The sequence below is a fragment of the Gallinula chloropus genome, assembly GCF_964237585.1.
Source record: "Gallinula chloropus genome assembly, chromosome: 3".
NCBI lineage: Eukaryota > Metazoa > Chordata > Aves > Gruiformes > Rallidae > Gallinula > Gallinula chloropus.
The window spans coordinates 13,048,321-13,061,041 of NC_140087.1; the positions used below are offsets into that span (position 1 = coordinate 13,048,321).

At 39.9% G+C, this 12,721-nt stretch overlaps 1 protein-coding gene across 1 annotated transcript in view; it reads left to right on the forward strand.

Annotated features, from left to right (window-relative positions):
- The window catches only part of PREP (prolyl endopeptidase), a gene marked incomplete at its 5' end in the record, with an annotated part of 104,278 nt that overhangs the window by 62,166 nt on the left and 29,391 nt on the right, over positions 1 to 12,721 (forward strand). Inside the window, one exon of the mRNA XM_084262547.1 lies at positions 3,248 to 3,351. Coding sequence (XP_084118673.1) covers positions 3,248 to 3,351 — 104 coding nt within the window. The remainder of the gene's footprint in view (positions 1 to 3,247; positions 3,352 to 12,721) is intronic.

A 12,721-nucleotide genomic window follows, 5' to 3' on the forward strand; every position in this document is an offset into this window, starting at 1 on the left:
AGAAATTCTGTTAGAAGTTCTGAAAGTTCAGAATTCTGAATCTTGGTGATTCATTTATGCATAGCCTTAGTAGAGCATCCTTGCTATATGTCCTTAAAACACTTGCTGCTGTTGGATTGCCGTAGGAATCCTCTTCATACAATCCTGCAAAGCCAGAGCTGTCCAAAGTGTTACCTAACACATGTATGGCACATCAATAAGTATTCCAGAATTTGAATAGAAAGGGAGTTTCTACACAGTTGTCAATCTAGAATATGACAAGAAAATGCATTTGCTGCTCTCTTTTTCTTTTTTTTTCTTTTTTCTTTCTTTGTTTTTATTTGTTTCTTTCTTTCTGACCCAAACAACTAATTGGTAATACAGGGCAGGATTTAGGGTCCAGAGTGTTTGCCTTCCTCCAGGATTGTGAGTGAGTCATAAGATAATATAAAATGTTCTTCTGAAGTGTATTTTTGCTCTGTTTCAGTAACAGCACAGCCACATTGCAAAATGGCTATATAATAGTTTTGATAGGTTTGCTGGTTTTGCTAGAAAGGATTGTGTCAAACTATCAAAACTGAGTTTCAAGCTTAGCAGACAAATGTGATGGATTTCCTGTTACCTTCCTGTTTACATAGCCAGAAATAAGTTACAATATTATGTTTCCAGTTCTTTGTCTAAACAGATTTTTAAACAACATTTAGATCATTGCAGCCACTGCATCTGGGGAGGAGCTTGAAGACACTCCTGCCTTTACCTCTTACTTCATCCCCTTGATGGTTCAGATAGTTCACTTGCTTACAACCCAACTTATGGACCAGACATTTCCAGTCTTACAAAGCCTGCACTGTTCGTCTCAGTTGAGCCAGTAGAGTCTCTGCAACTGCTGCTCATGAGATCTGCTCTTGCCCCTGGCTTGCCAGCCTGCCAGCAGTGGCTGTTCTTAATGCCTGCTGCTTGTTTAGGCAGATTTTTTTTTCTCCTTTTCATCTATATACCTAGTTAGTATCCACAGGGAATTCACCATGGTATAGCCCTATTTACTGGGGCAGAGTGCCTAGGAACTAGAAGACGGGGAAGAAGTGGAGGTAGAATGTCTGGGAATAAGAAAGGGTGAGGAAAGCAGACCAGAGAGGTAGTTTTTAGATAGGTGTGTGGATATTTTTTAATATGCATGCAACCTCTGTTTGCCCTATCAGTAGAATAGCCAGGCAAAAGGTATAGGGATGGTCCCTGGTTAATCTAGATCTTCCTGCTTTACTGTTAGAAATCAATTTGCATTTGTATCAAGTTTCACTATGTTTTGTTTTAACAAGAAGCAAATTAATGTAGTGGTATTTAATATCTACGACAAAAGTGATAGTAAACATGTGTATGAAATAATGAATAAAGCAGTTGTAAAACTATAAATACCAATAATTTTTGCTGTTCCCTAAAAATATGACTCTTGCTGCTGTCCACTCCAGTCAGACGCTTAAGGGAGCACTCTGGTGTGTTGCATTCATTCAGCATCCAGCGAAAGAGTGCAGGCCCCAGCTTTACAATGCTTTTGGATAGTAACTGCCATGCCACTAAGAATGTAATGGAACAAGGGATGCAGTACCAGGGCTTCAGTTGTGTGTTACTGTGCTATTAAGTTGACTGACTTGAAACACAGCCTGTGTTTGTGCTTATGCTTCATCATGTGGCTTCCTGATAAGTGGCTATCCTGCCTGCTCTGTGTGCAGTGTTTGCCAAAACATTTTCCAGCTTGGGCAGCTGTATATCTGTAAAATGACTGCTCTGCCTGTGACCTCCCGGTGTGATTTCCTTTGTGGGTTTGCATCTCTTTCTGGATCCTAATATTTAAAGGAAATGCTGCTTTAATGCTTGTTTGTACCTGTCACCCTGCATTAGGCTTGCTAGTCATTTTGTGACAAATGAAGAAAAAAAAAATTCCCAGCAGATTAGAGTAGTGGTACTTTTAGTCCCCTATTAATTCACCATTACAGAAAGAGGCTTTATCAGTTATTAGAAATGTTGATTTTTTTATCTGTGTTCCTTTGCCAATCTGCATCTTTGATTTTCCACAGTCTATAAAAGTGATTTAATGAGGTAATTCCCTTGTATCAGATATGTTTCCTCATTATTTCATGTTTCAATATAATTCTTTATAGCTATAACCTCTGTAATAATTACTTCTCGTTTCCTGAAAGAATCTAAAATATGCACAATACAGCAGTATTTCAAACAAGTCCTGTCCACCATGGTTAAATTTATTACATTGAGGATCCCTGTAGAGGGATTGTTGCCTTAACTTTTAGTGTTCTTTTCCCTAATATGAGTTGAAAATTCTGCAGAGACCAGCTTTTTGTAAAGCAGAAAACCAAAGAATAATCCACACTGAGGTTAGTTTTATGTATCATATGTGTCTGCAGTATATCCATGAATATTAGGATTTTGTAGTATATTAACCAATGTGCAAAACCAATTACGGTCACACTGGCACGTGCTCAAGTGTTATTAGGGTTGAATGACAGAAAATGTGCCTTAGAGTCTGAATGAAAAAAATTCTTGGCTAATTACAGATTTGTGCCATGTCTAGATTGCTACAGTTTCTGTGATTCTCCCACTGCTGCAACCTAGAGCTTTTAGACTGCTTAAAGATAAAAATTTTCTCGTGGGCACAATCCTTTGGAAATCGTAAATGGAACTTAAAGAAGTGAGGCTGCCTTCAAACCTGCTGCACCAGGAAACAAAATGAATTATGTGAGACCACATTGTGTTCAGTTATACAGGCAACCTGCGCTAGGCTCCCATAATTTCAAGTGGATGCTCAGCTTTTTCAGCTATCTGGGGATCCTTTTGAACTGTAACTTCAAAATATCTTAAAGAGAAGAACATTTACCTAGGAGAAATTATTGATATACTTATTCTTGGTCTGGTGGCTCTAGAGTATATTTTTTAAAATGGACTTTATACGTCTTTCTTCCAACATTATCATTCTCAATAAGTGCTGTGTAACTTTATGAAAACAAATCTAGTCTATTTTACTTAAGCTACTTTGGATACCTGTTTTTTTATGGGTAGTGAGACTTTGCACCCTTCCTAGATTAAGTGCATATATGTATGTGTTAAATAATATATTAAGTGAAATAACATGTCTGGAGCTACTGTTTTTCACCCTGCTGAGTTACCTTTGCCATTCAATACTCCATCAATGTGCCTAAACCAGCAGCATTTTAATGATGCACATAAACTAAGCTGACAAAGATGCACTTTATTTCAGGTATTATATATCACTGTGATCTGACCAAAGACGAACTGGAGCCAAGAGTTTTCCAGGAGGTGACTGTGAAAGGATTTGATCCTTCAGTTTACCAGACAGTACAGGTAATAAACATGAATCCTGCTGCCTTTCTGCAATCCCTTACCTACAAGTTTAACAAAGTTGCACTTGGCTCAGGTTGTGAGAGTGCTTTGTTTAACTCCTGAGTGTCAGGTCTGTGTGTGCTCTGAAGGAATTCTGTGAAGTCTTGCTCAGGGAGGTTGGAAGATGCTACTACAAGTAATGAAGCAAGCTTAATCCTCAGTTGTCTTACTTTATGAGGAAACATGTTCTGTAATTTTTCCCCATCAAGCTGCTGTTTTTTTGAGTTTATGTATTTGTTCCACCAAGGCAACTTGCTGTGGTTCCAGTAGGCAAGTGTTGGGTGATAGTGGAGAAATAGAGGAAATTTGGAATAGCCAGTCATTTTCCTAGCACTTCCGCAGTATTCCAGGATCCTGCATGATCCTGCAGAGGATACATGACACACTTGTACCTGTACTAGTCCTGTATAAAAATTGCAACGCTTTTTGCCACAAGTTCTCTTCAAGAAGAAATTGGGAGGAAAGGGAGAAATGCCTTGATTGATTTGTAGCTGGCATCAGATACAAAATCTGCCATAGAACTGTGAAAGGTCTTAACCATGATTGAATGGAAGGAAAATAGGACAATATCTAGCAGTGTGAGCCAAAAAAATCACATTTGTTCCTGCTGCATAGGAATTTCCTATTCTGTCCACCTTTCTAAGAAGTTCTGTAGTACATTGTGCTCACTAATACAACGGTGCAGTTACACTTGGAGCACCTCTCTTTGATTTCCCTCAGAGTGGGATTAGACCCTTTGCTTGCTGTGCTGCAACAACTAGATCAAGGAGCAAAAGATAAAAGCTATTGACAAGACATACATACATACATACATACATACATATATGTAAGTAACATTTCTAATGTGCAACAATTACCTCATAGGATTTTACAGGTCTAACAGCTTTTAATATAAGGTGTTTAAACTCTTTGGGAGAGGGATCCTTCTGGTTTATCAGTACACTATCTAGTGCTGTGGAGTCTGGGTCCATGGGACATTACTATTTTTTAAGTATTGAAGCAGGTTAGCACTGTATTAATACTCAGTTTTAACTGTTTCCTAAAGGTCTAATGATTGTGAATCCATGAATAAAGAACTGAAAGGCAAACATATTTTTATGTGTAGCATGTTTTCATGAAAAACAGGTCTGATCAAATATATCTGTTGCCTCTTGGAAGGGCAGGATTCCATGGATGGTATATAAAGCCATCAAAGACTCACATTTCCCAAGAGACTTTTTGCCTTCATAAAACAGAGGCCTCTGGAGTTAAAAGTTTGCACAAGTTGAGTTCAAATTACGGATGTAGATGATCTACAAACTGGTTTTGTGAGAAGTGAGCACAGGGAGAAATTACTAAGGTCTTTCCTAGCAAGGTCTAATGCTATTCAGTAAATTTCCTGGGAGTCTAGATAATAAAAATCCTGCTGATAAATTTTTGGAGCCATCAAAGATTGGCAGGAAACAAGGTAAGAAGGACAACAGGTTACTGATTTATAATTACGGGAACTGGTTAAGTGGTCCAGTTATAATAACCTGGAATTCACTATATCCAGGTGAGGGTAAGACACCTGGGAACCAGGGAGAGATTTATCCTGCTACAAAATCTGAAATCAGGTCAGTTGTGGCAGCTGGTCTTACAGAGCTTCACCTCCTGGAAGGCCATAAGCTATGTCTACAGTAACGAGCAACATGGCATAGTAATCACAGGAGTGAAGAGGTTTGTGCTGAGGACACAATGTCCGTTCTGAGAGTTTGGCTTTGGACCAGCTGTAATCCTGTCCTGTGAACTGGATTTTCCTTACCGGTTGAACTACTTCTGTTGTACTCCACAGTGTACAGAAGTGTATCTGCTGCTTGAGTTTCATCAGAAGGAATCCAGTCTGCAGACACTGAAACCTCTCTGGGGTGGGAAGTGAGAGTGGTGAGACTTGCTTTAGAGCCATGCTTTTGTTTCAAACTGAAATGCTATTACAGGTGCACCAAAGGCTCAGACAGGTATCTCTGTTGAGCAGCAAGGACACTTACTTGGAGGTTCCTGTTCTTCACTCATAAGTGAATGCATAGAAGAGTTAGCTAGGTTTAAGGCTTGTAAAAGTTAAGACAAATTACTCCTGTGGAGTAAACAGTGTAATCTACAGATGGAACAGGTACTGGAAAATACAGGTTTTTTTGTAGACAACTGCTTTGGCCTCATAACACATTTTGTGATTAAAAAGGTTATACAAAGTACACATTTTAAGTAGTACGGGGTCTTTGGTTAGTGCATGATAAAATACTGTGTCATAGTCAGCACTTCAAGTAAGATACAGAGCTTCTGGAGGAAGTTCATAGGAATTTATTGAAATACTAGAATCATATATGTTGGAAAAGACCTTTAAGATCATCAGGTCCAACTGTGAACCCAGCACTGCCAAGTCCATCACTAACCCATGTCAAAGGACCACATTTACATGTCTTTTAAATACCTCCAGGGGTGCTGACTCAGCCAGAATAATTAGGGGTATAGAAAAAGTCGTCATATTGTGATGCTTAGCATATTTAATACATACAATTTGTAGAAGAAATATTGGCAGGTGCATTAATTATTTTATATAGGATTTTGCAACTCTAAGAGTGGAATTTTTCTTTCTGTAGACAAAGGTATAACAAGATACAGTCTAAAGTGGAACTTAGACAAGCTTAGCCTGGAAAAATGTGATATGACCTATAGCTAAGCAACAGGGTGACAGCATAGTTTGAGGTCTTTGTAAGGAGATTAGATATTTTTCTTAATCTCTTATATTCAGTTTTGCCTCCGGCACATACGGAGAGCAGATTCTCTAAAAGCATGAAGTCAGTAGTGTGTGTACAGGAGGTCGTTGTAAACAGCCCCATCTGTTTGTCTCTGCATCACCAGACAGGAGTAAGAGTGTTGTAGAGGACAGTTTGCTGGAAATATTCTCACAGAGAATGTGTTTCTATTGCTTCACTCAAATTCATTAAGGCACTTTTGCAGAATAACTTCAGGGCTTAGTGAGCTGAAAAAGAGAAAGAAAACATCATCCTCTTTAGGAAACTGCCATCCTAATCTGGAAGGATAATAATGGAACACAAATACCCATGTAATTAAAAAGGGTTTAGAAGGGGTTGCCTTAAATTAGAAATAATGTCTTTTTCTAGTAAATCAAATTTCATGAAATAAATGTCTGGAAAACCAAAATCTCATTTTAGATTTAAATCAATTACATGCTAAATTAAGGTAACGTAGAATGGTAATACTAATAATTTCAAGGAAGAAGCGTGCTGTTCCTATGCCTTTGGAAACCTTCAGTTTGTAAATCACTGGCAGAGCTTCACTACTGGCTGCAGTGGGAGGCAAGTCCATACCAGTGTTTCTGGTTTTCTCCTTATACACTCCTGCCTGGTGTCAGCACTGGGGAAATGTGACCTGTGCTGGTGTGGGTGCTTAATGAAGAGTGTTCTTGGCTCACCACTCATCCAGTTTTGCCTACAATCTCACTGTGGCAACATCTTGGAAATTAGTTTCTCCTATCCTTCAGATCCATGGAGAAATCTCAGCTGAGCTGTGAAAGAGGCTGTGCTCAGAGTCCGGACTAACTCAGTTAGTCAGTGCCAGGCTCCAGATCTCCTTTCCATTTGTGGGGTCTTGCTTAGACCCTTGATGATGCTCCTGCTTGGAGGAGGTAAAGGCAGATAGCAGCTTTTCAAAGCAGTTTATAAATGGTTCTCAGCCTAGATTGTAGCCTTGCATAGCCATTGCAAAACTCAGGCAGAATTGCTGGGAATTGTGACAGAAACTCAGGATTAGGCATGCAAGAAGTATACTTGCAGTAGGAAAAGATTGCTGATAACAGGGGAGTGAATAGCACTGCAGAATTTATTTAATAATTTTAATTTCAATCAGAATTACTGAGTAGTAAAGAAAAACATTGCTGGCTGTGTCCTGACCCATGTCCTTAATGAAAGGCAGGTCTCCTGCCAAGATTCTCCCTTTATTTTCAATACCTGAAGAAATCCCTACTAAGACTAGCAATCTTCCTAGCTTTGTCTGCATAGCATATGAAACTTTAATGAGTTGTTCTTCAGTGTTTTTTTTTTAACATAACTGAGTTAAGACCAGAAGAGAAGTGCAAGGTGTCCTGTGCATACAATACCTGAAGTAATGGCAATTGGGAAATGCCACGGTGCCTGTTTTTTGCCCCTTTTGAGTTCCCCTCACAGTATTTAATAGATGCTGTGCAGTGCATGCGTGGATCAGCAATGAAGTTTACTGCATTAAGTAAATTTATGGTAGAACAGCTGCTTTGTAGTTTCTGAGGTTAAGTTCTTACTCTTTGGCAGCCCACAGTAAGAACAAATTGGCCTACTTACCTTGTGCTGAAGGGAGAGCTGTTTCAACATACCTGACATTTACACCAGGGTGAGAGCATGCCCATAGGTTATTTGCTTTGTGCATATGCCCTCACCTTGAAAGACTCCATGTGACCTTCATGAAAAAGTCAGACTGTTTCAAATGCTTGCCACACATCAAAAATTTATCCTGGCTACTTTTGTTCAATGACATATTAAGTTACATTAATAACTTCTCCTCTTGCCAAACGCTTCTTGAAATTTGTCTTTGCTTCCCTGCATGCTTCCATCCATCACACAGACAGACTTTTTCAGGAAATAGCCTGGGGTGGGTTTTACAGGAGGGGGAAAAAATCACTTTAGCAGGAACTAAGAAATGGCACTTGCCGTGAACTGTTTCCTACATAAATAACTCAACTGCTACTTTAAATAAAAAGCCCTTATTTTATCTTTACAAAGTTGCCACCTAAGTTCTTATATGCCTCTCTGTATTAACACCTCACAGTGACACTTAACCATGGATAAACAGTCTTCTGGCCTGGCTCACAACTCACCTACTTTTAGGCTGATATGCAGGATTTGTAAGTGTTGAAATGGCAACAATAAAAATGTTGTTTGGCTCCTTTTGCCATTCTTTGAATACCTTCCAGTTCTGTCCTTAAAATAGTTTGAGATGAACCAAAAATAAATGTTGTTATGTACAGATGCACTTTGAATTAGCTCTTGCAAAAGTGAAATTCGTAACACAACTTACCTTTACAACTTAACAGCAGTTGCTTTTAAATCAAATTAAAATACTTCAGAGATGAAAATCTTATGATCTTCTTGTTTTATTGTTCAGTCTTTCAACCCCATCTTCAAGCCCTGACAGTACTGATACCAAGTTGTGAGTCATTGATAGGGAAAATCTGTCTAGAGTCCTTTTAATTCCTGGTGGAACTTTACACCGTACAGTTTGGCACAGCAGTTAATCTCTGTTTCAGGAAAATACAACGCTGAGAGAAGATGAGTCAGGCTTGAGGTTGATTGGCAGAGTTGTGGGAGAAACTTATGCACAGCACCTGCCCACGCTATTCGTGGATCTCATCGTTGCTGGTGGTGTCATTCCATCAGCATTAGAGTCTCTCATTAAAAAGTAGCAGAGGAAAGCAGTGTCCTGTGAAAGCTGTAGTAAGCTCTACCTGCTTAGCAATTCCAGAGCTGATAATATCACTGTTTTTTTTCAGTGGGCATATAGAGATGGTCTTACTGTTGTTTCTTTCCCTTATCTAAGTGCATATGAATAGATCACTGGAGTTTGGAGAGAAATTCAGTAGCTTGGAATTTATCTCTGTTGGGGAAAAATCACTCATACCAGAGAAGAGACCTGTGTGCTTTTTACCTTGATTCTGAGCAGAGAAAAAGGATTCTTCCCTTCTCTTCAGGAGATAAAGTTTTTGCATCCTTTTCTTCCCCCTCCTGAGAAACAATCACAGTCAAAAAGGGCGCTGATGTTTGAGGAGCTGGCCTTTGTATTTGGGATTTGAATCCTCCCATGATCTCACAGAACAGGAGGGGAGAAATAATCCTTTGGGGACACAGGTTGCTTTTTTGGTTTCTGCTTTATTCCTTTTATTTCTTTGTGTTTCCATGTTGGAGTGAGGAAGAAATTGAAAAAGTATTGGGGAGGGGGGACAGAATGTGAAGAAATGCACCAGCTTTAGGGCTTGCCACAGTGTGGCAGACACCTGCCCTCTTATCAGGGAAGCTGAGCTTGGGGCTGCCTCCATCGCAGCTCCCAGGAAGAAGACTGAAGTCTTCAGCTCTGATCTCTGCCAGCATTTTGGCAATGGCTGTGGTTTTGTCACCAAGACAACAGTCTCGCTCTGGAGGACATCAACAAAATCACAGTGACAACTGTGGCAGTGCTGGCTGTTTGCCAGTGTGAATTTAGCATCTTACACCCGTGGCGTGTGGCTGTTACAAACACCACTCTAATCTGCCGTTACCGCTTCTAATTGCAGGTCGGTGAAAAAATGCCAACTGCAAGGTGAGGCCTCTCATTTTAAGGCCTTGTAGCTCTTGGAAGCCAACAGGTTGCATATTAAATGTTACGTATCTGCAGCCACAGCACACTCTGTTTTAAGGAGGGAGATTGTTGGTGTCAAGGACTTTATGCCTGGAAGAGTATCAAGGGGAGGATTTCCCATAGTGACTTTACATTCTCTTGAACTGAGCAGAGGAGTAGCAGTTGGCTCTGCACCCATTGTATTTAAGCAGCCCTATCTAGTGCACTTCAGATAATTCATACCAGTAATTCTGGCAGACCATGATATTCCCTAAGTGTCTGGAGTAGGAACCACATCTCCATATTCCATGTAAGAGGAAATAGTAGGATTCTGCATTGCTTTCTTCACCAATCCAGAACAAATTCTGGTTTCATGTCTATGGAGTTGCTTTATCCCCTTTTTATGTACCACCCAGTATTGCTGCACAGTTTAGGTCATTGGGAGCTTTTGTTTAGCAGAAGGCAGAACAATGGAAACGTGGTTTGGGATGGATGAGTACAGAACTGCTCTTAGGAAGAACTAGCACAATACCAGACCACACAGTGTGGAGGCATAATACAAAAATCCCAGTCTCTCTGCTCATTTGAATCTGCATATAGTCTCTCTGATTCACTAGTTCCAAGCTTTTAGTATTGGATTGTTTCTTTTTCTGCTGAGCGTGCAGGGAATTGAAGAGCTTCTTAAAATGTTAGCCTGTAGAACCTTCATGCTTGAGATGTTATAAAAACATTCATTTTAAGCCTCCAAGCATAGTGATTGCTTAATACTGTAACTAAAATTCATTGTGAAATATTCTTATTTACTTACTCAGGAGAACTTTTGTTTTGTTTTAAATTGTAGTGGTTTGTTTTCCAGTTTTCTAGTGAATGGAGATGTTAGTTGGTGTACTTGATCCCAAGCTGCAGTCTGTGCTCTGTTTCTTTTTCAGAATTTCTTAAAACACCAGGTGACATAACATGGATTTAAAACAGAGCTGTAACCGCCGAGCATAGGGTAGAGAATCCCCTTTTTACACACAGGAGTGTTAAACAAGAGCTTAAAGGATTAACAGCCTCCTGTGTCTTAAAGGATTGCATTGTTAATTGTGAATAAAAAAAGAGATTTTTACTTTTTACTATAAATACATTTTACCATCAGGAAAAACAGGCTTAACACCTGGAATGAACGTGTGTGTTTGAGCCTTCAGGAATCTCAGTAGGTAGATTCTTTGTTGATAGAGAGATTAAAATGAGAATATTGTTGGAGCGAAAACGCTCATTTGTTGTCCTCTTTCTAAACAAATCACTGAAGATATTTTTTCCCTTCTCTTTTTTCTTTAGCTTTCATATTCACTCCTCTGATCGCACCTCCAGTAATTAACCATGAACACATTACTATTTTAATTAACTCCCTTACAAGATAAGTAAGAATTCTATTTAATGATTCTCAGTGGGAATCTTCTTTCAACTTTTCTTTTCCCTTTTGTATAAGCATATCAATGTTATTTCTCAAAGGTAGTGAGTATTATTAGCTTCATTCTGCAGGAGCAGAAACATTCAGAATGAAATTTGTCTGTGGTTGCACATAGATGAGGTGTTGCACTGGGGATATGTTTTGATGGTCTGCTCTTCTAATGGCAGTGGTTTCTACTCCTCCTTTTGCTTATCCTCAGAGTTGAGCCTTCAAGTGTGTTCTGCAAACTGAAACCAGTTATTGAAGTCTTAGACAGGTAGCAGTTCATAGAACTTGAACAGCAATAAAAAGCTCCCACTCCTGATACCTTTCCTGGGATTAAATGCTGACAGAACCCTGTCTTTTGATCAGTATGGTGTTTGCATAGGGCAGATTGAACCACCAGTTCCATCAGTGATGGAGGACCAAACACACAGGATGCTTCCACAGAAAAATTGTTCCAAAGCTGCTTTGTGGCTGTTCCATTCTTGCTCAGTCATAAAAATGGAAAATCTCAGCACACTAAGGATTGCATGTGTAGTCTTCTACTGAAAGAAAGAAGTGGTAGTTACCACTTTTCTTTTCTCTGTCCCTTTGTTGAGGCTAAATGCCAGCCTTTGTTCAGTGTGCCAGCGTTGTTCACAACGGGTGCTGCTCCACAAGTGTGGGAATTTTTCTGTCCATCTGCCCACCCATTACTGTGCCTCATGGAGCCTACCTAGGTGGATGTTAAATTGTGATGATGATGCTGCATTGAGGACAGATTGCTCTGGGAGCATAATAATTGGGGTTTTTTTCACACAGCTGGCAAAAGATCATTAGATGATTGCAGTTGTCAGTCATCACTAGTGTGGGCCAGCATTCAAGCAGGGAAACACTACATGAAATTTCTTTACCAGGCCACGAAGACAAACAGATACTTTTGAAGCCTTTCTTCTTGATATCATATAAAACATCAGTTGAAGCAAGCTCAAAAGATCATCTAATCCATTGCAGTCCAAGAGGACTGGCTTTTCTTGCAAGAAGAGAGGAGCCAGCTGCTACTGTCCAGTAGGTAATGTTGCAGTTATGAACACTAAAACTTGTGGCAGAGCTGCTGTAATAACCCAGGGACAGAAAATCTGGGAAAGGGAAGAACTGCAGTGCCTTTATGCAGCTGGAGGTGGTTGCAGCATAGTCAGGTACCCACATCCCAGAGTCAGCCATCGTGGCTGCCCAGGCTAGAGCACGCTGATCTGTCCTGGGCACTGTGGCAGGTCACTTCTGCCTGTACCATTCCTGCTGGCTTTTGTCTGCCTTGTGCTTAAAAGCCCTCAGTCTCCCTAGACAATCTGTCCCAGTGTCTCACTGCATTTACTGTTAATGAGCTTTTGCAGGAAGGCAGGGAGTGGGTTGTCTGCCACAAGGTCTCACCTAAATTCCCTTGCCACAATTGAAATGCATTGCGTTGTGTCTCTCGCAGACATGGGAGACAGGTAATTCGCTTTCTAATTACAGTGAACTTCTGCATATTTAGAGACT